The 27,982-nt window shown below is 39.2% G+C and overlaps 1 protein-coding gene across 1 annotated transcript; it reads left to right on the top strand.

The window, feature by feature from the left end:
• The first annotated feature begins 3 nt into the window (after window positions 1-3).
• On the top strand, window positions 4-27,834 carry LOC119554532 (paired box protein Pax-6). The gene is made up of 9 exons (XM_037865523.1): window positions 4-112; window positions 7,941-8,120; window positions 11,618-11,783; window positions 15,010-15,190; window positions 16,737-17,406; window positions 22,689-22,862; window positions 24,343-24,618; window positions 24,840-25,200; window positions 27,005-27,834. Exons 1-9 carry the CDS (start codon window positions 4-6, stop codon window positions 27,597-27,599), a joined length of 2,712 nt encoding a protein of 903 aa, XP_037721451.1. The 3' UTR covers window positions 27,600-27,834.
• The last annotated feature ends 148 nt before the right edge of the window (window positions 27,835-27,982 follow it).

Raw genomic sequence — 27,982 nt, 5'->3', positions numbered from 1 at the left:
ATAATGTTTACACTGCAACCAACTCCGACGGCTATAGGCACCGTAGTTCCTCCCTGGTCAGCGGGAACATTGATAGAGCGTCTTCCGACCTTGGAGGACATGGCTCACAAGGGTAAGCGCACTCCCGCACGAAGTCCCATTCAGTAGCATGTTGCCATAAGCCTCAGATCCATATCGGAAGTCAGAAAGAGGTCTAGCTGCGGTAATTGTAATACTTCGTCCAATCCCAGTATTACTGACAAGAAGATATTAGCAGGCGAGTCGAAGAAAAGCGGTGAAATCGATAGACAAACAGATAAGTGGGCTAAAAGCCCTAAGGATCGGACACCCGTGTATATCACAGCTGTAGAGTAAATTTATAAAACCGAAATTAAAGCATACAATAGATTTCAAGAAAATCAACAATTACTCCGTTTAAGTTATATTTTGTATGGGCGGTTTTCCATCAGATATTGTAAAATTGTAAAAAATTTAGGATTTTAAACTTTCGAAAGACATGGTTAATGGTTCAAGATGGGGACTATTTTTTTAGCAATGAAGTCATGTATTAAGAGAGTGTTTCAGCGAACATATTTACTACAGGCGCTACAGGCTAGTTGGCGCTATAGGCTTAGTGGCGCTATAGAAGAAGATACATAGGTTGCGCTAGGTGGCGCTAAAGGCTAGGTGTGTTAGTAACAAAGCAGAGTTTCTTTAAGCATATCTCCATCCCTTTTGCACTCCCTTAAGCTGAGTAACGGGTATCTAATAGTCGAGGCCAACGACAATAGCGTTGTCTCTTGTTTACTCTGGGATAAGTCATTTTTGTGGGATTTAAAAATTTGTAAAACAGTTTAAAAAATTTAAAAAAAAGATGGTAAAACAAACTTTACATATAATTTTTTAAGGGATAACACTACCGTAGAGCGTTTAAAAAATGTAAACATTTTTTTTTTGGTATAAATATTCGTTGCTCGCCAAAGTATCTCAGTGTAACCGCTAGCATTTGCAAAGTTTTCGAGTTTGGCAAATTATTATGCGCCACCTACCCGCGATCTCAATATATGGTTATGTGGGCGGTAGACAGATTTATGCGTATGGGCGTTAGAGTGGGCGTTGCAAATTTTTTTTGGGTCAATCAATAGGTATTGTCGAGACTAATACATTTCAGCAAACATTTTTTTCTAGCATGAGGAATCGATAGGAGTTTACGAGACTAAGAAATTTCAGTTAAAACTTGAGCTGAGTACAGTCTACGAAATCTAAATCTGAAATCCCAATTCTCCATCTTTGATAGTTTTCGAGATATCCGCGTTCATATTTACGATTTTTTGAAGTTTGTGGGCGATAAAGTGGGCGTGGCAAACTATTTTTGAACCAATCGATAGGTATTGATGATACCAATACATTTCAGTTAAAATTTAAATTCTAGCAGCAAAACTGTAGCAGCCACAGTTTTGGGAGGTTTGTGGGCGTTACAGTGGGCGTGGCACGCTGCTTATAGTTTCCGAGATCTTAGCGTTCATCCGGACAGACGGACATGGCTAGATCGACTCGGCTAGTGATCCTGATCAAGAATATATATACTTTATGGGGTGGGAAACGCTTCCTTCTGCCTGTTACATACTTACCGACGAATCTAGTATACCCTTTTACTTTACGAGTAACGGGTTTAAGAAGGAAAATATATTTGTCACGGGCGGGACTCGAACCACTAACCCTTATGTCCGTGAACCAAAATCGATGCGATAGTACTCTGAGCCACGCCTACATTTTGTGACAAACAAGCTTTTTAGTAAAAAACTTTTGCCAAGTGTCAAATGATCCTATATTAGGGTCTATTTGATGACTTTCGTATCAAAGATTTTTGGACTCTCAATAGGGTCACATTGACACCTAAATAGGGGCATATTGATTGCAATAAGTTAGTTTAACGATTTTTATTTCAAACAGGAAAGAACGCTGTAGCCTCGGCTGCAAGGGAGATTTTGTTATACAATATAATATAATATTTTTTTAAAAATCCGTACGTCATTGACTAGATACTTATGTTTGTAACAAAGAACATGTAAAAGCTTGCCCCTATTATGCTGCGTGCCGTAAAGGACCTCTCTAGCATAACATGGCTCAGGATTATGGCTCTGGTGGCGCCACCTCGGACTTTTTGTGAACTACAAAACCTTTGCTTTGTATGCCAGGTCCTCTAAAAGTATGATCACTAGGGCCTACTAAGTATGAACACGGAAATCTCGGAAACTATCAAAGATAGAGAACTGGAATTTCCGATTTAGGTTCCGTAGCCTTGTACGCAGCTCAAGTTTGTTAACTGTAATGTATTAGCCATAATAGTAAATACCTACCGATTGACCCAAAAAAGTTTGCCACGCCCACTCAAACGCCCATAACGCTTAAATCTGTCTGCCACATAACCATATATTGAGATCGCGGGTAGGTGGCGTATTACAATCTAGCTTTGCTGCTTGCATATCTCCATCTCCCTTTGGTCCCTTTAGCTGACTTACGGGTATCTGATAGTCGAGATACTCGACGTTAAGTAATAATCCAATTTTGGTCCTAGTCTGACAGTCTTTTAAAATATTTAGATTGTTAAAAACTACTTTTTCCGCGAAAACAATCCGTGTGTGATGACCAAATTGTGATTGGTTTCTGAAGAACCGGGTTTATATCAAATAAACGCAAATTTGCATTCAGAATTCAGTTGAATCAAAAACAAGAGAATACGCTATACTCGATGGCCTTGACTACCCGTTACTCAGCTTAAGGGAGTGCGAGAGGGATGGAAATATGCTTAAAGAACCTATGCTTTCTTCACTAACACACCTAGCCAATAGCGCCACCTATCTTCTTCTTCAATAGCGCCACTTGGCCCACAGCGCGAACTAGACTATAGCGCCCCTAGCGGCGTATTAGTGAAAACAGCTTATTTGCAGGTCTCGATTGAATTGCAAAGTATTGATTGTTATTTGGTTAAAACTTTTTAATGAATGGTCCGATTTGAATACTTTTTGGCACGTATATAGGTATTTATAATAAAAACAAACGCTCATTTAAATTTTTAAGTGTTTTAGTCGTTTGTGGGCGTTAGAGTGAGCGTGACACCCTGCTGAAACAAACTTGCGCTGCGCTGCGCAGGAAGCCCAAGAATCTAGATGCCAAGTCCCAACACTCTAGCTCTTATAGTTCACGAGATCTCAGCGTTCATACGGACAGACGGACATGACTAGATCGACTTAGCTAGTGATCCTGATCAAGAATATATATACTTTATGGGGTCGGAAACGCTTCCTACTACTTGTGAAATACTTTTCGACGAATCTAGTATACCCTTCCTTTTACTCTACGAGTAACGGGTATAAAGATGTGGGTCACTTCAAGTGATTATAAAACCAAGAGAGAACGCTATAGTCGATGCCATTGAGTTAAGAAAACAGTGCAAATCTGTATCATTTCCTTTTTTTGTATTTAACATCGTAATTTTCCTTCTGTTTGACCAAGATAATTCGTGTATTGAAAAAAGTTCGTGAGATACAGATTGTCAAGTAATTCTCTGCAATAGTAAAAATGTATAGGCAAATACACTCAAAATAAAATAAACCCTGAAGTCAAGGAACTCGCCCTACTTTCTCCAGAACAAGCTAGAAAATTTTAATTAGTTAAAAATTTGTCTTCCTGAAAAAAACTTATATACGCGCGAGGAGTGAACAAACTACGTACTGGGCCAATGTCGCACATTAAGGTATCTGTGCATTTTAATACAATTTATATTAAGTGTAGCCATGTAAGTTCATAGTAAAGATCTTGAACACAAAACTGTGTGTGTTTAGTTGCATATGTATGTATAACTTAATATCTGAACTTTACCGTTTGACATTATGATACGAAAATTTTTTGTAGAAAACAAAAATAATAATAAAAAAAACATAAAAAAATAAAAGGGTGTTATTGGGACTCGGACCTGCGTCACATCAATTTCTAACCATACGCTTTAACAAGCGCTACGGTTACAGCAGCCCGGCCGTTTACAAGTTCTGAAATTGACTATTTCTGTACGGCAGAACATGCAAAAATATATATTTTTACCCGTTACTCGTAGAGTAAAAGGGTATTATAGATTCGTCGGAAAGTATGTAACAGGCAGAAGGAAGCGTTTCCGACCCCATAAAGTATATATATTCTTGATCAGGATCACTAGCCGAGTCGATCTAGCCATGTCCGTCTGTCCGTCTGACCGTCTGTCCGTATGAACGCTGAGATCTCGGAAATTATAAGAGCTACAATACTGGGATTAAGCATGCAGATTCCTGAGATTCCTGCGCAGCGCAAGTTTGTTTCAGAAGAGTGCCACGCCCACTCAAAAGCCCACAAGCTGCCCAAAACTGTGGCTCCTACAGTTTTGATGCTAGAATAAAAATTTTAACTGAAATGTAATGTTCTCATCAATACCTATCGATTGACACAAAAAAAGTTTGCCACGCCCACTTTAACGACCACAAACTTCAAAAAATCGTAAATATGAACGTGGATATCTCGAAAACTATAAAAGATAGAGAACTGGGATCTCAGATTTAGATTCCGTGGCCTTGTACGCAGCACAAATGTGTTACGCGAATGTGCAACGCCCACTCTAACGCCCACAAGCCGCCCAAGCCTGTGGCGCCCACAATTTTCACGCTAGATAAAAAATGTAACTGAAATGTATTGGTCTCGTCAATACCTATCGATTGATCCAAAATTTGCCACGCCCACTCTAACGCCCATAACGCTTAAATCTGTCTACCTCCGGTAGGTGGCGCATTTCAATCTCGCTTTGCTGCTTGCATATCTCCATTTCTCTTTGGTCCCTTTATCTGAGTAACGGGTATCTGATAGTCGAGGTACTCGACTATAGCGTTCTTCCTTGTTTTGTTTTCCAGAATATGGTTATCATTTCCCATACTTAAGTAACGATTTCATGATTTAAAGAAAATTTCTTTGACTTTAGAAAGAATTTACTTGTGTTTATAAAAAAAGCAGGCGATTTTCTATAGTTTGGGTTAATTTTATTTTGAGTGTTTTACATTTCCATACCCGTTACTCGTAGAGTAAAAGCACAGGACTGTTAATAACTTTTTTACCTTGATAACGCAGCCAGGTTTAAGAGAAGTTACAAGCACCTAAAGTACATTTTGTGAGATCGCATTACAGTTTTGAACATCAGTGTAAATGGGAATTGGTTTGATCACCATGGCTCCTACATTTTTAAAGCTAGAGAGCTAATTTGATACTCAGATTTTACTACTGCCTACAAAGCCCATGTTTGCTTTAGCCTGGTGCCACGACTGTTATAACGCCCAAACCAAATGCACGATTTTACCAATATCTTCAACGGTTTTACCAACCTTATTTCGATAAATTGAGATAACTTTTTTAACTTTTAAGTTAATATTGGAAGTAAGGTACCCAGAGATAGAAAATTGTGTTACCATTTATACCTTAATAATAGTTGGATGGAATTGAATTCCGATACACGTTGTTCTGTTAACCGATTTCAAAAAATTAAAATTTCGCAATATAAGTCCCCCCACTATGAACAGTGGTCGGCACACACGTCGATGAACTTACCATCGCAAATTACACACACATTGTTAATGCATTAAGTGCCGACCGCTGATTTAAACTAATTTACATTCACAATGTTCAAAGAATGCTTGAAAGTATAGCAGTAAATACATATTCGACGCTTGAGTTAACAATTTTTTTTTTAAATCGATTATTAGATTTATAAAAAAGCCTTGCATAATTTTTGAATATTTGATATTGATACTATTAGTCTAAACATACTATTAAAGGGAAAGTTGTATTCTATATATTTATATATATATTTGTATATATTTCTGATACAGATAACTAGCTAAGTCGATCTAGATATTGCCGTCTAAATGTTTGTATGAATGAGGGATCTCGGAAACTAGACCTATAGCTAGGATTAAGCATACATATTCTAAAGGCTCAAGTTTATCTGTCTGGTGTCTACAGTCTTAAGCATTTTATTGCAGTGTTTTTAAATTGAAATTATTGATCAATAACAATGCAAATAATTATACCATTTGCAACATTATTTTAGAAGTTATGAATAACATGGTTAATAAATATTAGTTTATAAATAATTTTTAGAATACTGAAATGAAAAACTGCGAAATCCATATAGTTTTATTTTTAAGTATGTAAGAAAATAACATTTTAAATATTAAGCAATTTGTTTGGCTAGCTCGATAATCGGATGCCTTATAGTGTCTTTTAATCGCAATGTACTTCTATTCGTTCAGGAGCTACATATAGTAAAAATTCGTCAATTTAAAAATAAGAAACAAAATGTAAGCCTTGTTATACCCGTTAGTCGTAGATCATAAGGGTTATTGTATTTGGTGGAAAGTATGTATCAGGTAGAAGGAAGCTTTTTCGACCCTACAAAGTACACACATTCTTGATCAGGATCGCTAGCCGGGTGGAAATAGCCATACCCGTCTTTCTGTACGTATGAACGCTGATACCACTCTAACGCCCATACCGTTATAGTCTGTCTGCTGCCCACAGTTTTATGTTTATACCCGTTACTCGTAGAGTAAAAGGGTATACTAGATTCGTCGGAAAGTATGTAACAGGCAGAAGGAAGCGTTTCCGACCCCATAAAGTATATATATTCTTGATCAGGATCACTAGCCGAGTCGATCTAGCCATGTCCGTCTGTCCGTCTGTCCGTCTGTCTGTCCGGCTGAACGCTGAGATCTCGGAAACTATGAGAGCTAGGCTATTGAGATTTGGCGTGCAGATTCCTGAGCTTCTTACGCAGCGCAAGTTTGTTTCAGTAGAGTGCCACGCCCACTCTAACGCCCACAAACCGCCCAAATCTGTGGCTCCTACAGTTTTGATGCTAGAATAAAAACTTTAACTGAAATGTATTGCTCTCATCAAAACCTATCGACCTACCCAAAAAAAAGTTTGCCACGCCCACTTTTACGCCCACAAGCCGCCCACAAACTTCAAAAAATCGTAAATATGAACGTGGATATCTCGGAAACTATCAAGGATAGAGAATTGGGATCTCAGATTTAGATTCCGTAGCCTTGTGCGCAGCGCAAGTTTGTTACGCAAATATGCCACGCCCACTCTAACGCCTACAAACCGCCCAAGCCTGTGGCGCCCACAATTTTCATGCTAGATACAAAATTTTAACTGAACTGTGTTGGTCTCGTCAATACCTATCGATTGACCCAAAAAAAATTTGCCACGCCCACTCTAACGCCCATAACGCTTAAATCTGTCTACCGCCGATAGGTGGCGCATTTCAATCTCGCTTTGCTGCTTGCATATCTCCATTTCCCTTTGGTCCCTTTAGCTGAGTAACGGGTATTTGAAAGTCGAGGTACTCGACTATAGCGTTCTTCCTTGTTTTATTTCAGATTTTAGCGTTATGGGCGTTTTTGAGCGTTAGAGTGGGTGCTGCAAACTTTTTTGGATCAATCTATATGTATTGACGAAACCAATACATTTGAGTTAAAATTTGCAGTCTAGCATCTAAACTTTGAACGCCACAATTTTGGGCGGTATATGGGCACTAGATTGGGCGTGGAACTTAGCTGAAACCAAGTTGCGCTGGGCAAGAATCTCTAGAATCTGCATGCTTAATCCAAACTTTGTAGCTTTTATAGTTTTCGAGTTCTCAGCGTACATACGGACTAATCAAGAACAATTGTACTTTATAGGGTCGGAAACGCTTCCTTCTACCTTATACTTTCCGACGAGGTACAGCTTTAAAAAGATAATATAATAATTTGGCAAGAAATCTGCCTATAAGGCTCCCTTACTCCCTTACATGTTCAGAAACTCACTTTTAACACCTAGATTTAGTATAAATAATGTTGTTCGTACTTATTGATATATTTCGCTATCTTTTCTTATAGACAATGTGATTGCAATGAGAAATTTACCCTGTTTGGGTGCCGCTGGTGGAAGCGGACTAGGCGGTATTGCTGGAAAGCCTTCCCCTACAATGGAAGGTGTGGAAGCCAGCACAGCGTCACAGCCCCATTCGACATCGTCCTACTTCGCAACAACTTACTACCATTTAACTGATGATGAATGTACGTTTTAATGTGTAACGCAAAGTAATACCTTTTCCCCTGATACTTGTTTATAGATAGCCTTCCTATTCCCAGTCTTCCTGTTACAGCGGACTCGATCCCCGAATATTTAAAAGCAAGTTGCGCATAGCCATCGTTTTTCCGCTAAAAATCCAGTCGGAAAGTCAGTTTAATTACATTGTTTTAAAAATCAGACCCTTATTTTTTACAAAAACGAAAATTTAAATCTGGCCCCGGACATAATCTATTTTACAGAGATTTTGCGAAAAATACCTTAAAGTTAGAAACAAACAAGAGAGAACGCTATCGTCGATGCCCTCGACTATCAGATACCCGTTACTGGACTAAAAAAGGTACGAGGTAGATAGAGATATGCTTACAGCAAATCGGCTGTTTTCGAGATTGCACTCTTCGTCCATTTCTTTATTTGCTTATAACTTTTTTATGGGATGTCAAATATTGATAATCAGAACAAAATTCCATTTACAATTTTACAAAAATTTAAAGCTTCTAATCTAGCTTGTTTGCTAATAGCTCTGGTTTGAATGCCAAATATTTGAGCTTGACCATGTTTTTAGGGAAGTTAAATAACGAACACGCGTGTTGAAACATTTTTGTGTTCAGGATCTCTACAAGAGACGAAACCTTTTATTCCGGTAACTCATTTTTGACGCTCGTAAATAAAGAATTCAAAATAGTCGCTTTGGTTCTTGCATAAGTGTAACTTTAGCTGAGTAACGGGTATCGGATAGTCGTGACACCCGACTACAGCGTTCTCTCTTGTTGGTCTATAAAACTGGGATCAGATTATAAAATGGTTCTGAACGCCATTTAAAATCATTAAAGGCAACGGATCTCTACGTTTGTCAGGAATTACAAAAATTCGTTTCGTGGTGTTAGCTGTTAGACCGTTCTCAATAGTAGCTAGACATAGTAGCCCGCACAGGTTCGAGTCCGCCAAAAGACTTCGTGAATCTTAAGTTGTGATACAATATTTTTTGTAATGCCGTTATAAATTTCTAATAAAAGGTAAATTCCTTGTCATTAACAAAAACCAAAATACAAAATTTATTTAAATTAATAAAAAAAATATATATATTAATATATTAATAAAACATTGAAACGCAAGGCGCCCCAAAAAACAAGAATGTCAAGAAATCCCGTTTATTTTCCATATTTACATGAGCTAGTTGTTCTAAAATTAGGCCCGGAAACGATCTTAAACTTAATCCAATTCATAAGTTAGTTAAATTTCTATGAATGAAGCGTTCATGAATTGTCAACAGGCGGGCTTAGGGCAAACTAAAGGGTGACACAGATTAAAAACCTTTAAAGGGGCAGTGTTTCTGCAAAATCACTGTGGGCTGGTGACTTCCAAATCACTCTTGTAATGCACGAGGTAATGTGCCAATTTCATTGCTCGAACCGAAAGGATCTGCTGCTAAGCTCAACAAATAAAGACGTCTCGGTGAATTCGTTCCACTACTAAATATGTGTCATGAAGACTCGATATTGGTGTGAAAACAGCTCAATGTCTGGGTAACCCATGCACACAGCTCAATGGGATGGCAAAGCATTGTTCGGTAGCTGACTTAAAATCGCGCACATGCTGCCAATTATAGTGGCACAAAGGGAAGAGCTGATCACCGGTGACAATTGGGATCGGCATAGACTTTCAAGACGGTGATGGGCCAAACAATGTTTTACGAATTGCGGAGTAGCTTATCGACATCCCTCAAATCCCATTCCCAATCACAAACTCATCCCTAGCCTGCCGAGTTGTTAAGTACTCTCCGCCAGGTCAGTCCTTTGTTGTGCTCGTGAATCAATACAATAATTTTCCACCTTTAATGATCTTGAAGTGTGTGTTCGTTGTCGACGACCGTTTCGTGTCATGTCGTTACAAATGGAAACAATTATTGGCACTGAAAGCCGAAGTCGAGTAAATACAAACACACACAATGCACTCAAAAATGCCAAATGAGCCTCTTTAGCGGCTGCCGGGAACCAACGCGCTTAGGCATTGTACCACACTCTTACCCATACCCAAACCCAAACCCAAACCCATCCCCATCCCCAGAGCCGTTCCCAGTCTTTGTCGAGCCACCCCGCAATCCTGTCCATTTTTGCAGGCAGGAAAAATGTGTGCCTGCCCTGAATGGACCAGTCCCCTAGAGGGTCCAGCTCCAGTCCCTCTGGCAAAGCCATTGTTTTTCCTGCCGACAGATTTGTGTTGCAATTACATTATTAATCCCACTGGCAAGATTTTTTGGAAACTGTTGGCCCTGTCACACCGGCAAATCAAATTTTCGGCAAGCAATCCAATTTCGCAGTCCCTGCACTAATGCCGAAAGGACAACGCAGTCGCTTTATGCATTTGAATGTGGACTAACTTGCGACCCTTGTACTTTTTTAGGGACACGCGATTAAGTGCACTTTGCCGGTTCCGCAGATCAGTTATTTGCATGCACGTGTGATGTGGTCGAGGACTGCATCCATCATAGAGGAACTGAGGGGACAATCTTAAAAAAGTTCGCCAGAGACGTTTCCACTTTATTGGAGATCAAAACCGACAGTCGGTGCTCATCATTGGAAATCAATCACCAGACACTAGGCATTCCAATACGTATCTGAAAAAAACACTCGGATTAGCCCTATGTCACAGCCTACTCTTCTCGTATGTATCTAGGATTGGCTGCTGCTTCGCTGATTTCATTACCAATAAAGCGGTAAAATGATACGGAGATTTTGGGATTTTATTTCAATAAGTCCCAATACTCGGAAATTTGTATAAAACCCTTTCATTCTCATGCTTGACCTGAGCATCGAGAATGCCCTTTTTAGCCCTTTTGCTTTTTCTCTTTGTGGCCTTCTTCGTTCTTTAGATAAATACACATAGAATTTGTTCACTTTTCGTTTAAATCTTGAATACAAAATGTATTGAATTAAGACATTGCGTCTTATCAAAAAGAAAAGAGATTCGTACCGAAAATGTAAGAAAAACTTCAAAATAAACATGGACAAACATCGACCAAAAAGTAAAAAATTAGAATTACAAAACTTGAATCAGCTAGTAGTTTCTTATAGTGTACCCTGGTCGCATCATGTTATTGAAAATTGTGCAAGGGTGTGTGCTTATTAATACTGAGTTGTTCAGACTAAACAAGGACCAATATGGTCATCGTATACAAATTGAGATGCTACGTCCCGAGTTAAAGGCTGAGAAGAAGATACCAAAAAGTTTTTCTCCCCTTCAGCACATCCGTCTCGAATTTGGGTCGACCAATGTATTTTGACATCTTTAAAAGCGTGGCAAACTAAATTATCTGCCTCATTGCCAAAAGCTTATATGAATGTGTAGGCCGATAGTCACACAGTGACGTCGTCGATTGAAATGTAGCAATAAAAAGCGGACTGCACCACTATTAACATTAGATATACTACATATATTCGGTAAAATAGCGCTCCTTTGCTTCATTCCCCTTGTATTTTTGCAGGTCACAGTGGAGTAAATCAGTTGGGTGGAGTTTTCGTTGGCGGAAGACCTTTGCCAGACTCAACACGACAGAAAATTGTCGAACTGGCCCATTCTGGAGCAAGGCCATGTGATATTTCTCGGATTCTTCAAGTTTCCAATGGATGTGTGAGCAAAATTCTCGGAAGGTAGGATCATGTTTCCCATTTCATTTTTATACCTGTTAGTTGTTGAGTAAAAGTTAATATTGCATTCGTCGGAAATTATGTAACAGGTAAAAGGAAGCGTTTCCGACTCTATAAATTGTTGCGGACTGTTTGGTATAGTGACGAAGGAGTTGTTTTTTATGTCCCTTTTCCAAAAATTAATAATTTTCAAAGGCTTAAGAGCAGAAAGTTGCTGACAACTATTGAGCATGTTCCTGTAAAAGTTCAATGGCAAAATTCCGGCGGAGCTACATACTACAGCTCTTGGCATAAACCAATATTATTTTCACTTTTAAAAGTTGTAGGGTAAGGTGACGAACTGATAAATAAACACTAAAACTCTATGCACACGTGAAAATTAATTATTTGTATGTATATGGAATATAATGAATATATGTATAATGGAATACAATGAATGAATTTTCTTAGTTATCGACTGTATAAAAGAATTCAATAACGATTTAATGTCGACAAATATTAAAAAGAATTAAATCTTCGTACTCTACAAAATGTTCGTCACGATCCGTCTGTCTGTCCGTCTGTATTTGAGATCTTGGAATCTATATGAGCCACAAGGTTGGTATTAAGCATGCAGGTTATAATACCAAGTCTGTTTCATTCGAGTGCCAATGTTTGCTTGAGCCGAGTGCCACGCCCACTTTAACGCCCGAAAATCGCTGAAGCTTGAAGCATCCACATTTTTGAAGTTTTTTCTATACTTATTAGTTATCAATTTACATGACTTCTATAATTGTCAAATGCACCTCCCCACAAAACTGTTGCTTAAAAATTGGATATAATCAAAGAACCGTATGCGAGGATGGTGTTTTAATGGTTCTAACTTGTGAAAATTCTCGTGTCGTTTCTGTTGGCCCACAATAGTATGCTCTCTTGAAGCTCTCTTGAAAGTTTTCTTCAGTAAGGTTTCTAGTCTAAATTGTTCAAATGTACTACCAAAGTTCGGAGTCAGTGGCCTCAACTTTAAGAGCGCTACGTCCCATTTGTGGCGTTGGGCATCTCTGTGACGTCGTTTTTGCGAATTGTACGGAAAGATCTTGGCCTACATCCTTACAAGATCAAACAGAAGCAAGTACTGAAGCCAAGAACCTCGTACGAATATCGAACGTGAAATTGCAGCAGTTTCGGCCGATTTATTCTTGAAAACCGTCGAAAATTGGGTTCAGCGTCTGGACTTCTGCAAGCGTTACCATGGTGGCCATTTAAAATTAATCGAGTTTCATACATAATGGCATCGAATTCACATTCACAGAAATACATATGTTCATTGATATCCCAAACCGTGTTTGTTTTACTTAAAAAAAACCTTTGTAGCGCTTTTACTGAAAACCCCTGCAAACAATTATCTATTCCCAATTGGGACAATTCAAATCACGTTTTGGTTCCATTCTTATTCGCTGTAACTTTAATTACGAGAACGATAAAAACAATAAAACAAAACAGACAATTATTGATAAACAGCATTTTAGTAATTAGTTATTAATTTATTTTATTGTTCCTTTGTAATAAGATATTCTTTCAGTATACATTTAAGTTGCTTTTATTTTTATCAATACGTATCTACAGATAAAAACATGTATACATGCTGAGAGTCGCAGCAATGTTATTATTTTAAAAGTTAATAAGTTTTTAAAGAACTTGCTGCTGTTTGCTTAAAGTTGGCTAGCTGAGTATCCGGTATCTAATAGTCAAAGCACTCGACTGTAGCGTGCTCTCTTGTTTAATTTATATAATCGTTGTTATAATTCATTTTCGAATTTTACAATCGAACTTTTACAGGATCATTCTGCTTTTAAGCCTTTAAAAATAATATTTTTTAGAAAAGTGACATTCAAAAAATGAATCGTTTGGCACTGTACCCTACACTCCCCTATATATATGTATACATAGTCGTCCGATTTTTCAAATTTTATTCCAAATTCTAAAATAGTAAACAAGTTATTCCTAAGAGCAGAAGATAATATAATAGTTGAAGATAAAAACACCAAAGCTACATTTTTTTTACATTTTTACGAATTCGGTAGACAGACGCGTAGAAAATTAAAGATATATAACATATAACAGTGATAGTTTAAGGAGAGACGAGTCCGATTTTGAACATAATACTCTAAAGATTCATGCAAGTCATAGATCTACTATGATTTAAAATTATGGGAATGTAATTTCTTGTTAATCTGCATGGCACAGAAAAGTTTAGCAGGCCAACCAAGTCGGGGCTAACAATTTCACCTTGAATAAGGTTATAAATAAAGACTGTTCCAAGCATCGTTCTGCAGTTGGCTAGGTAGTAATCTACTAGAATAAGAAGGAAAAATGAGGTTTGCATCCCAGATTAAATCCCTTAAAGCAAATAGCAAAAAGGCGATAAGTGATCAGCAAAATTTAGTCTTGGATCCAAAACAACACCAGGATCGTTTACTAGAGTTATTCTATCCAATCGGTATCCTTGCACTGCAGGCACAGTCTAATATCATCTGCGTACCTTAGTACACGAGAATAATTATAACTGAGGAAAGTAAAAAGAAGCGGCCCCAGGTGGCTTCCTTGTGGTTCACCGGATGTAAGGTGGAGAAGACAAGATAGAGCATTTTTAAAAAGTACTCTTTGTGTTCTGCAATTCAGATAAGTTAAGGTCCATCTTAAAAGATCAACAGGGAACCCTAATACAGGAAGAACGTGATTTACGGAGTCAATATTTTTTAAATTCCCTTATCACAAATGATGCAAGTTCGAAAAGATTAGTGGTTGATGATCTACGTTTCATGGACCCGTGTAGACACGAAGATATAACTGACCTACATAGGTGCAGCAAATGGGGTTATAGAGGGTTTTGGGCAAAAACAAGCATAATAATACGAATTTTAAGCTCCGGACGGTTTACAGTCCTGGACGAAAGCAATACATTTCAGTTAAAATTTGTATTCTATCACAAAACTGCGGCTGCCACACTTTTTGTTCAGACTTCCTTCCAACTTTTACATACTTTTCTCCGAGAACAATATACGCTTTTAGTCTACGAGTAACGGGTATAAGAACTTCGTAGTTTATTTTATGGAACATATTAAAGATGAAATAATACTTGATTGAGTTAAAAAAACAGTATTTTTTAATGTACTTACGAATGTACGTTGCAAAAAAATAAATATTTTTCAATCATTAAAAACGAAATTTAACTAAAACTTTATTTCAGGTACTATGAAACAGGCAGTATAAGACCACGGGCTATCGGTGGTTCCAAGCCACGAGTGGCCACCGCTGAAGTTGTTAGCAAAATATCACAGTATAAGCGCGAGTGCCCGAGTATATTTGCGTGGGAAATTCGGGATAGATTGCTTCAGGAGAACGTTTGTACCAACGATAATATTCCAAGCGTAAGTGACTCATTATTGCATGCGATTATTTTCGAACAGTTACGTGGTTCAAAAATTTGATTTTTTCGACGCAAAGCTTACGAGAGTGAATGTGACAACCCAATACGAGTCGGCGCAGCCATTTTCTTTTCGAAACAACAACATTTTCCTTCGCAGTTTTTTATCTTATGTATTAAGTATGCCAAAAAGAATCGAGCCAAATGAATTGTGACAGCGATGCTCATGCCGATGGCCGCTCCGTGTCCGATGCTGTCCTGCCCGCTCGCCTCGTACTTTTCCCATTGACAGTTGTGTGGAAAATGTGCTCGTTCAAATGGAAGGGAAAATCTTTTATGCACATTAAACGACTAAAAGGGAAATCAGTGCTAGAAAAATGTATGAAAAAATACAATATTAAATAAATACGGCCCGCCGCCACCACAAACCGTTAAGCGTTGAAATTCACGCGCCAGTGCGAGGGGGAACTGCTGAATCACGTTTACATCTGGAATCGGATTCGGGTCGTTCTCGAACTTAGGGTGAGAATCGAATCGGCCATTTCGGGCTCGACTCCACGCGATAACGGGGGATACTGCGGAATCATTTATGCAGCGACCTTTCTCGGAGTTCGACAAAGGCGGTACTTTCACTGAGTGACAGCTACTAAATATTGCCGCTGCCAGAGGCCGCTGCACATGCACTTGTTGGCCAAGAAACGCAAAAATTCTGCGCCTGGGACACAGTTGCCAGTGGAACACGGTGTGCCTGTACCCTGGTTAGGTGAAAGACCGAGCTCATTTTAAAAAATGAGTTTCAATGTTGTTCGCATACCCCCTGGCAAAGGACATTCTGCCTAATTTTTCCACTCAACTGCACTTTTCCCTGTTGTTCTTCCTCGCTCACTCGCTCATTTATATGTTTGGCCGATTATTCTTTTCTTTTTCTGCTCCTTTCCTTTTGAATTTGTTTGAAAAGCGTTGTCAAGCGCAGGCACAGCATTAATACAATAAGAAACTGAATAAATAGCAATCCATGGCAAACAAATGTGCGTTGTTTCTGACTCTGACTGAGACCAGAAGCAGCCAAAACTACAGTTTTTGATTTCTGATATTTCGCAAGTACCGATTCGAGATTCGGGACTCGAGCCTCCTGTCAGAGCCCAACCGGGTTCACTCCCGTCCCAGGACTGTTCGCATAGAAAACTAGCAACACAACTCTGGATTCCAGTTTTTGTATGGGCTACTAATATTTTTATGCTATGCTGAAATTCATCTTTCATTTTTAAACTCTTGAAATAGAACATGTCAAGTTATTGGAAATTTAAATATACATATAAATCTATAGAGAAGTTGGCTGTGAAATGGGCTGTGCCTCAGCATTTTGTGCCTTGATACTAAATTCATAGTCAACTTCCGTGTGATATCAACATCATGAAACGGTGCCTGTGCACACACGATTGTGCTCATTTCGTGAAATGAAACACAGTATATGCATATGATCGTATTTAAGCCCTGGGTTTGAAAATACTTCTAGCATCATGCAACTAAGAAACATCTCTTAATTCTAGGTGTCCTCAATAAACCGTGTGTTGAGGAACTTGGCGGCCCAGAAGGAACAACAGAGCTCGGGAACTAGTAGCTCTGGTACCGGGCCCGGTAACTCGAGCAGCGCAAAAGGGGCCGCCAACAGCAGTGGAAACATCAGCAACGGCTCGAACGGGACGAGAACCACTTTGACCTCCTCCACCGATCTCATGCAGACGGCCACGCCGTTGAACTCATCGGAAAGCGGCGGCGCGAGCAATTCCGGCGAGGGGAGCGAGCAGGAGTCGATTTACGAGAAGCTGCGGCTCCTGAACACACAGCACGCGGCCGGATCGGGATCGGGGTCGCTGGACCCAGCCATAGCAGTCCCGCTGGTGGGTCAAGCGCCGAGCCACTTTGGACCCCACTCCAGCCACCCACTCAACCAGCTGGTGCACGGCAACCAGCAGGTTCTGCAGCAGCAGCAGAGCTGGCCGCCCCGCCACTACTCCTCCGGATCCTGGTACCCCTCCTCCCTAAGTGGCAGTGAACTTCCCATCTCATCGGCTCCCAACGTCGCGCCGATGACGGCGTACGCGTCGGGTCCTCCGCTCGCCCAGCCTCTGAGTCCGTCGAACGACATCGCAGGTCTGGGGAGTTCCGGTCACCTGAGAAACTGCCCCGTGATCACGGAGGACATTCATCTAAAAAAGGGTGAGTTCTAAGTCAATGTATCTTTCCACTTCAATCGTAGCAATAAGTACGTGCAACTTCGTTGTTTTTCTGCAGAAAAAATACCTAACGAATGTATGTTTTGTGAAATGTAATCATATAACATCACAGAGAAAACTATCCAAGAACACTGTTCTTGAATTGAGAACATTCGTTCTTAAGAACCGTGTAAGTACATTTTGGTATCAATATAAGAACGATATGGTGAGAAGAGAAAAGTTAAATTGAGTTTACTTAACAACTTTTTGATAAGTATACACTAAGGACTGAACTAATAGTTTATTTGTACATACAATGTTCTTAAATACCGCCAATTCAACATGATTCGAGCAAAATAAAAACATTTTCAACTAAAAAATGTCGTTCTATTTTTAGGAACATATTCAACTCAGATGATAACGTCAGAATTTTCTCTGTGATGAAGTGTTAGCAATACAAATTCTACTTTTTTATTTATTAGCCGTTATTTGAACATTTTACAAATTAAACATAAAGTAAGGAATAGCGCTATAGTCGAGTACCTCGACTATTACATACGCGTTGGTCAGCTACAGGGACAAAAGGGAGATGGAGATACATATGCGAGCAGCAAATTCGAATGCGCCACCTACCCGCGTTATATGGTTATGTGAGCGGTAGAAAGTGAGCGATATGGGCGCTAAAGTGGGCGTGGCAGACTTATTTTGGGGTCAATCGATAGGTATTAACGAGACTAATACTTTCAAGTTTAAATTTTGTTTCTTGCATGAAAATTGTGGGCGCCACAGGATTGGGCGGTTTGTGGGCGTTAGAGTGTGCGTGGAACCTTTTTTTTGGATTAATCGATAGGTATTGACAAGACTAACGCATTTCAGATAAAGCTTTTTTGATAGCATGGGCGTTAGAGTGGGCGTGGCATATTTGCTTAACAAGCTGCGTACAAGGCTACGGAATCTAAATATGAAATCCCAGTTCTCTATGTTTAATAGTTTCCAAGATATTTATGATTCATAATTACGATTTTTTGAAGTTTGTGGTCGGTTTGTGGGCGTTAAAGTGGGATTGGTAAACTTATTTTTTGGGTCAATCGATAGGTATTGATGAGAACAATACATTTTAGTTACAATTTTTATTCTAGACCTTAAACTGTAGGAGCCACAGTTGTGGCCGTTAGAGTGGGCGTGGCACTCTGCTCAAACAAACTTGCGCTTCGCAAGAAGCTCAGGAATCTGCATGCCAAATCCCACCCGCCTAATTCTTATAGTTTCCGAGATCTGAGCTTTCACACGGACTGATCAAGAATATGTATACTTTATGGGGTCGGAAACGCTTCCTTCTTCCTGTTACGCACTTTCCGATGAATCTAGTATACCCTTTTACTCTACGAGTAACGGGTATAACAAATATTGACATATCACTGTAGTACAATACAGTGCACTACGTGTACTGTGCGCGAAGGCGACTTCTTTATGAAGCCGCGGAATTGAAAATCTGCTGTGCTGGTCCAATCATTGCCCCGTTTCTTTATTCGTTCTACAGCAGCGGTCGGCAGCTTCCCATTAAGCGGAATGGATAAAAGCTCTGCTCGTTCTCTGCCGCCACACGTACAGTGTATAACAGCGGTTGGCACACACATATCTTTTTATTGTGTGCGGACCGATAGTCTACAGTGATTTGCTGTTGCTCATACACGCTCAATTAAAATTGAAATCCGAAAACCTTAAAGTTTTTAGGCCGCCTTTTTGCAATTGTAAGCAAATGTACAATCAGAGCACCGCCTAAGACATTTTATTATACTCTATGTACGCACGAACGAACTTGGCATTTGCAAATTTTCGTTGCTGATATGTCGTTTTATTTTCGTATTTATCAGTTATAAAAGTCTACAACTGGACCAAAAGGTTGTTGCGTCGTGCGTAAATGCGACGAGCACGTGACTTGCAATATACTCGGTTCTGATTGTCACAAACATCGCAGGTCTTTAAAGGTTTGTATAATAGAATTGTACGGTGAAAAATCACCATCCGTCTCACAAAGGGCTTGAGCCCGATACTTTGCACTGGGAAACCATTTCGTTCTTTATAAATGGTAAGATAATACACTTCACGAGCTTTTATGTTCTCTTATCTCTGACTAATGCAAAATAGATATCACTGTGGACGCGCACCAGGAGAGTGTGTAAAGGCGACTACTGTATAAAGCCGCAGAATTGAAAATCATAACAAGTGATACACCAATCGAAAGGTATTGCAAAAATAAACAGATGCTTGCCAAGACTTTAATAAGTTCAATTGGTTTGGGAGAAAAAGCGGTGAAAGTGTAAAAGTTAAAATTTAGAAAAGTGGAGATGTTGGGGATAAATGCCACAGGTTATTACTCAAGTGTTATTCTTACTGAGAATACACGTCGAACCTCCTTTGTCCTAAATAAAAGAAGAAAGGAAGTTAGCTTCGGCGAGCCAAAGTTTGTAAGTTTGTAAAAGTGCAAGCCGTTTCAGTTCGGTATGGAAAACATTTCATGCTTATTATTCAATTAATGCCCAAAACTATGACACATTAGTTTAATGACACAAAATTCTTATTTGTCATCGACTAGAACTTATTGTAATAAATAAATTATTAAAAGCTCTAAAAATTTTGGGTTGGATTTTCGATTCCTAACTACTTATACTTAATTTAAATGTTTATATAATTAAGTAAGGGATACAGTAAGTTACTGTTAGTAACCAAGTGGACGTGGCCTTGCCCACGGAATATATACATAATTGATTTTCAAAACAAAGACTTCTGATATCAAATAAAAACACCTCTTAACAAGGTAAGGGGTCGTGACGAAGTTTTAATATCAAATTTTGCAAAGAAAAAGGCTTGTTCATTCGATTAAGTAAATACACGCTCTAAAATGTAAATATTTTGCTTAAGCGGGCAGAATGAAAACATTTTAGAAGGTTTTTATACCCGTTAGGTTAGGTAGGTTAGGTTACCCATTACTCGTAGAGTAAAGTGGTATACAATACTATACTATACGATGGCATTGACTATACCATTCTCTCTTGATTTTAAACAATGATATTTAGACAAATTACGATAGGGAGTGCATAGTATTCATAAATTTTACCATCGGCTACAGTTAACTGAATTTCACAAAACACACCAACTAAACATATTGTTTGTTTTTCAATATTTTATATACCTTTTAATGACATAGCTTATATCTGTAGCTTTGGTAGTTTACAAGTTACGGCCATACGAAATTTAGCTATTTATAGCTGTTTTCCGCTAAACTAGCGGGTCTTTTCCAAAAGTGGTAGAACTAAAGTTTCGTATATTAAGCTGTATAACATCATCTTAAATTTTCAGGACCCTAAAACAACGTTTTGGGACAAACTGACAAACAAAATAAAATTTTCGTTTTGAGAAGTCCCCCAAAATCTTTTTTACGTATAACTTTGAACTGATTTCAACAAATGAGGTGTAATTCGAGGCGTATTTTGAGTAAGAATACAACTAGACTAATAAACTTGAGCATTTATCCCCAACGGCGTATAGTCTTTTGAACGGAGCATCGGATTTTAACATAAGACCATTTTCAAAGTCATGAGCAATCCTTAAGTCTTTGCGATACCTTTTGATTAGTGTATCGCTCGTTACAATCGAACCATCACAGCAGATATTCAACTCTGCGGATATAGTAGCAGTCTCTTCGCAGACTATCCTGGTGCCCTTCCTCACTACGTCTACTGCTAATCTTATATATCTCTTCGGTTGAAGCAAAGACCATAGAATATTATTTTATTATTATTATTATATTATCTTCGGTTGAAGTTTCTAGTAATGTACGTGCGACTTGGTACACCTCTATCGACATCTTTTGTCTTTTGTTTTTATAGATTGCGTCCACGTGAGGGCACTTAGGATATTACTTTTGTATACTTCCTTTTATTCATCTCATTATTGCCAGTTTTGACCACAAAGGTGTGTCATATCAATGGCGCTTACAAAGTGGCTAAATAGAAAAGGCAGAATTTTGATAACAGTACAAATTATCGACTTAAAGCTTAACAAAGAACATGTGTGTCAGAACTGTCAGTGCTATTGCGACCGCACCCTTCCTACGTTCCCCCTTTTGATCAAGTATAGCTATGGGGCAACCACTGCCGTGGTTGACAGGTTTACCCTTAACCGTGTAGTTTGCTATAATGCGATTTACAGACTCATTTTACAGGCGATGACACTTCATTAAACGACAAACCGTGAGGGTGGTTGCGGTTAGAGATGGGTTCATGGTCAGGACTTGGATGGTTGGGGTTGGATTGGATGCTGGAGAAGATGAGGGGTGCATAAATAGATTACAGAAAATACATATTTATAAAATTGTATTTCAAATCCTCGTTCTAGAGCTCTGGCCTTATCAAGTTTTGTCTTTAGCGCATTTAAATGTGAGAGTGTCACACCACCGTCCTTAAGCACAGCCTCGAACGCCAACTCCAACTCATCCTCCCAACTCACCCAGTTTCAGTTTCCAGATACCGTCGCAGATCTCGTTGGATTATAGCTCGTGTTCTCGTTTTGGTTGCCTGGCATCTGACGCCGACTGTCATTGTAACGCTGTTGCCGCTGTCAGAACATTGCAATTCTCCAGCCAGTGACATGTGCTTTGAGGAGATACAGGACGGGGTCTATCCCGCGGCTTGTCTCTGAGCTATCAGCGTCTATTTGCTTTGTCACATCCACTAACATTCAACGTCAATTTCACACAAACGCTGAATTGCTTGTGCGTACCAGAACACACCTCTCCCAAGCTGACCCCTGCTGACACATAAATGATTAGCATTACGTTTGATGTGTCCGCTATTGCAGCCGTAACAGCTGTATTCTAGTTCAACGTGTTTTCATATGTATAACAACACTCCCAAAATTGCACACGCATTGGTTTTGTAATTTTTGTATTATCATACATTTTAAAATTGTTATTATTCTCGTTCTAATCTCTTAAGCTCATTTATAATTTTATAAAAATAGATCAAGTTAATAGATCATAGATCATCATTAATAGCTGCCCTTTGAATGTTGCCACTTCTAAAAGTCTTAATGCATCTTGATGAGCACGGCTATAAAGGTACTTCTGGTCCGATAATTTCTTCAAAAACAGTTATTTGTAAATAAATAACTAATCGGGTCGTCTCGGCTAATCAATAATATATATTCTTCGTAGGGTCCTGCAATATGTTACATGTCTTTTGAAACATATATTATTGAAAACTGTTTTTCTCTTCTACTTGGCAGAACTCGATGGACATCAGTCCGATGAAACAGGCTCCGGCGAGGGTGAAAACTCCAATGGTGGCGCTTCAAATTTAGGAAACAATGAGGATGATCAAGCACGGCTAATACTTAAAAGAAAGTTGCAACGTAATCGAACATCTTTTACAAATGACCAGATAGACAGTCTAGAAAAAGGTAAGATCATAAGTACTGAGTATTGCAGATAAAAATAAGAGAGAACGGTATAGTCAAGTGTTTCGACTTGCAATAATTGTTACCGAGCTAAACAATCGGAGCTAGTGTTCCGATTTAATTACCTTTTAAATTAAAATTTACACTGAAAAATATCTTTAGGAATGCGGGAGCCACAAACTTTGCCATGGCTTCAGGCACTAGTAGTATCTGAACAGAACATTTTAACTCTCCAGCTTTTAAAATGTGGGCCCTGAAGCGACTTTTTCCGTTTTTGCAAACTGCTAACGCCGAACACTTTAATTGCTCAAAGCTTTTTAAATGATTGTCCGATTTTAACAATTTAAGCATATATATTTTGTATGTACGTGTATTGATAAGCATAAACGAGAAAGGAAGTTAACTTCGGCAAGCCGAATTTTTAAGGATTGTTGCTAGCTTCAGTGATATTTGAGTAAAATTAAATTCGTAATGCTGAAAAGTTAAAAATTCTATATCCCAGAGTAAAAGAAAATACGATCAAAATCAACAAAGCACAATTTTTGTAAAAATAATTATTTCATTAATTCTCTGACCATTTCTTTATATATGTTAGAGTCGTCCGATTTTAATTGAAATTCTTAAAAATACAAAAAATGTTATTCCCAATAGTATATGATAATATGTCAAAAAACACCGAAGCTATGATTTGTTTCACATTATTTTCCCACCAATTTTCTAATCGTTCCTATTGCAGCTACATGATATGGTCGTCCAATTTTGATATAATTAAATTCGAAATACAAAACTAATTAAAAATGTTATATGTTTAAAAACGACAAAGATATAAAATAAAAAAATTTTTTTTTTTCGATTAATCCTATGGATGCTATAAGATACAGTTTTTTAGTCCGGCTGATTCCGACTTATATATGTACTACCTGCAAAAGAAATACGATTTTTGGGAAAGTTTCAGCCCGATATCTTTAAAACTGAGAGACTAGTTTGCGTAGAAAGCGGCGGACAGACGGACATGGCTATATTGACTCGTCTAGTGATGCTGATCAAGAATATATATACTCTATGGGGTCGGAAACGTCTCCTTCGCTGCGTTGCAAACTTCTGACATTTTCGCGTGCAAGATTACGCTGAATACGAGGCTAAGGAACTTAAATCTGAAATCTCAACGATCTAGCTCTTAAAGTTTCCGAGATCTCAGCGTGCCTACGAACGGACAGGGCTAGTTCGACTCGGCTAGTGATGCTGGTCAAGAATATACATACTTTTATGGGGTCGGATACGCTTCATTCTACCTGTTACATAATTTTCCCCAAATACAATAACCCTCTTATTCTATGAGTAACGGGTATACTTACAAATAACTCGTTTTCGGTCCTGAATTGACCGAAGAAAAATTAAGAATTTTGTTGTTTCCCAATTATCTAAGTTACGTATACCATTTTCAATACTATACATTTTGCAACATTTTAAATATTGATTTTAGAGTTTGAGCGAACACACTACCCAGATGTTTTTGCGCGAGAACGATTGGCTGGAAAGATTGGTTTGCCAGAGGCAAGGATTCAGGTTTGGTTCTCGAACCGCCGTGCGAAATGGCGCCGAGAGGAAAAACTCCGAAACCAGAGAAGAACACCAAATTCCACAGGAGCTAGTGGAACCTCTTCCTCGACATCAGCAACTGCCTCCTTAACAGATAGCCCCAACAGCCTAAGTGCTTGTTCGTCCTTGCTGTCCGGATCAGCTGCGGGTCCTTCAGTCAGTAAGTACAAGTTTAGAGACATCGAAATATAAGAGTTTTCTGCCAGGAGCAACACGCTATTTTATTTAAAATTATAATTCATTTTTTATTTCTCCCTTGGGGGTTCCTTTCTTTGTGTTCCTTGACCCGTATTGCAATCTTGTCATTAAAATAAGCTCTAAAACGATGTATTGTTTTATACTGAAATTCAAGAAACATAACAAATCTGGTTTCCTATTTAGATACCATTAATGGTTTATCCTCGCCAAATACATTGTCCACCGTTGCCAGTGCCCCAGCGGTTGGTGCTGGCATTGAGGGTACCGGCAGCCCAACACCGACCCTGCATATTCGATCCGGCTGCACCTCTGACATAGCCGCTGGACGTCACAGTGAAGACTGTAGAAGAGCTTGTTCCCCGGGCCCCCTTGGGATTGGCGGCCAACAAAGTAGCCATCATCACCAGAGCAATGGTCACACCCATGCCCATGCACATGCGCTTGTTCCTGCTATTTCGCCTCGACTCAATTTTAACAGTGGCGGCTTTGGAGCGATGTATTCGAACATGCATCACACGGCCTTATCTATGAGCGATACTTATGGGTAAGCACATCTAAAGCTAAAGTTAAAAGTGAAGTAGTTTACCTAAAATTAAATATAAAGCAGCTAAATCTGTAGCTAAATATTTATTTTAGCTCGCGACATGTTATTGGCCATTGGTTATTGGAACTCTTAACTAAAAATGTTGAGCCAACTTGTTTCCTTTAAAATGTCAAAATAAGACCTTTATTTTATGTAGATCTCGGCTCTAAAAATTTAAGTGTCGATGGGTATTATTAATCGACTATCTTATACCAGGAACTAAACCAATTTAAATTATTAACTAGTACGATTTAAGTAATTTTCAGCAAGCCGATATGTACTGAAAAATAAAATAAAACAATATTTTTGGGCACCGCAATCTTTTCAGATTTGAGGGCTTTATAAAAGGCGAGACACTCTGCTTAAGCCAAGTGTGGCTTCATGTCAAATGTGAACTCTAAAGCATTTACAAGGAAGAACGCTATAGTCGAGTACCTCGACTATCAGATACCCGTTACTCAGCTAAAGGGACCAAAGGGACCAAAGGGAAATAGAGATATGCAAGCTGCAAAGCGTGATTGAAATGCGTCACCTACCGGCGGTAGACAGATTTAAGCGTTATGGGCGTTAGAGTGGGCGTGGCAAATTTTTTTTGATTCAATCGATAGGTATTGATGAGAACAATACATTTCAGTTAAAATCTTTATTCTCGCATCAAAACCGTAGGAGCCACAGTTTTGGTCGGTTTGTGGGCGTTAGAGTGGGCGTGGCATATTCGCTTAACAAACTTGCGCTGCGTACAAGGCTACGGAATCTAAATCTGAGATTCCAATTATCTATCTTAAATAGTTTCCGAGATATCCACGTTCATACTTACGATTTTTTGAAGTTTGGAGGCGGTTTGTGGGCGATAAAGTGGGCTTGGCAAACTTTTTTTTGGGTCAATCGATAGGTATTGATGAGAACAATAAATTTCAGTTAAAATCTTTATTCTAGCATCAAAACTGTAGGATCTGTAGCTGTAGGAGAGTTATGGGCGGTTTGTGGGCGTGGCACTCTGCTGAAACAAACTTGCGCTGCGAAAGAAGCTCAGGAATCTGCACGCCAAGTCTCAATAGCCTAGCTCGTATAGTTTCCGAGATCTCAGCGTTCATCCGGACGGACGGACAGACGGACATGGCTAGATCGACTCGGCCAGTGATCCTGATCAAGAATATATATACTTTATGGGGTCGGAAACGCTTCCTTCTGCCTGTTACATACTTTCCGACGAATCTAGTATACTCTACGAGTAGTTACTCTACGAGTAACGGGTATAAAAATGTGGCAGCCGCATAGCAGCCATAACTTTAATTGCTCTTAATAAATGGTCCGATTTATAACTTTTGGATAGGTAGATGAAGGTATGAAGAAAAAAACTTATTTACACTTGTAGGCTTGGCACATTGAGATTATAAGGATTAGCACAGACAATCACACGGATATGAAAGGATCGACTCGGCTAGTAATACCCATCAATAACATGTATTGGAAACGGAGTCGCTTCGTTGTACCTGAGACATACTTTTACTTTTTGGTAAAAGCGTGAGCGGTTTGTGGGCAAAGTTTTCTTAGGTAAATTGATTTGTATTCTTAACCTGTGTATTCCAAAAGAAGGATATTTTAAGTTAAATTAAAAATATGGTCAATGTCTATTGGACATGTCGAGGGCAAACCCGTTAGCTTTAAGAGGGCTGTTTAAGTTCGAACACCCAGGTACAGTCATCGAATATTCTCGAGAGGTTTTGCAAAAATTAAATCGATATCTCGACCTTTTCTTTTTCAGAACGGTAACACCAATATCGAGCTTCAACCACGTCGGATCCTTGGCCCCACCATCGCCAATATCGCAACAGGGCGACCTTACCCCCCCATCTTTGTATCCGTGCCACATGAGTCTACGACCACCGCCAATCGCACCGCCCCACCACCACATAGTGGCGGGTGACGTGGGCAGCCCTGCGGGAGGCATAGGCAATGCCCAATCGGGGAACCTGGGAGCAAACTGCGGTGGATCGGGATACGAAGTTCTGTCCGCCTACGCCTTGCCCCCTCCCCCGTTACCGTCGAGCAGTGCACCTGCATCAAACTTCTCAACATCATCCAGTACTAGCGCTAATGTGACCTCCCATCACAACATGCCACAAGAACCATGCCCCTCACCATGCAATTCGAACTCGAACCACCTGGGAGTTGGACACAGCTCTGTATTCGCGACCGACCCGATTTCGCCGGCCGTATCTTCATATGCACACATGAGCTACAACTACGCTTCGGCCGCCAACAACGTGACATCCTCCTCTTCCGGCGGAGCCTCAGCGCACGTTGCTCCTGGAAAGCAACAGTTCTTCGCCTCGTGCTTCTATTCACCTTGGGTATAAACAAATAGGGTGATTCAGTCAGAGAGGCATTTCATAATGGACTATTTACATAATTGTAAGCCGCCCTCTATCCACAAGAAGTCATAATAAATCGAATTTACATATCTCTTAAAATATAATAGAGGTTGTAGAAAAATACATATGTATGTATACATTATATAGTTCCGCCCATTAAATCCAATCTTTAGTGTAGAATAATTGGTGTAAATTAAATGATTTAGTTTTGACAAATGGAGACAATCAAATCCTGTTTCATTATTACACTTGACTTGGGAACTACAGTTACTACAGATATTTGGTTTTCATTTCTGTATTGTAAAAGCTTTAAACTAACCCTTACGAAAATCAGGCTTCATAGCCTGAGGCAAGATAAATTACCCTAC

The sequence above is a fragment of the Drosophila subpulchrella genome, chromosome 4, assembly GCF_014743375.2.
Source record: "Drosophila subpulchrella strain 33 F10 #4 breed RU33 chromosome 4, RU_Dsub_v1.1 Primary Assembly, whole genome shotgun sequence".
Classification (NCBI taxonomy): domain Eukaryota; kingdom Metazoa; phylum Arthropoda; class Insecta; order Diptera; family Drosophilidae; genus Drosophila; species Drosophila subpulchrella.
Note: the sequence above shows the minus strand (reverse complement) of the source record. Positions and strands in the feature narration are given on the sequence as shown.

Coding starts and splice junctions, on each gene's coding strand:
- LOC119554532 (XM_037865523.1), top strand. CDS start 4: ATGTTTACACTGCAACCAACTCCGACGGCTATAGGCACCGTAGTTCCT. Junction 11,784..15,009: donor GTGAGCAAAATTCTCGGAAG/GTAGGATCATGT, acceptor ACTTTATTTCAG/GTACTATGAAACAGGCAGTA. Junction 24,619..24,839: donor AGCTGCGGGTCCTTCAGTCA/GTAAGTACAAGT, acceptor TTTCCTATTTAG/ATACCATTAATGGTTTATCC.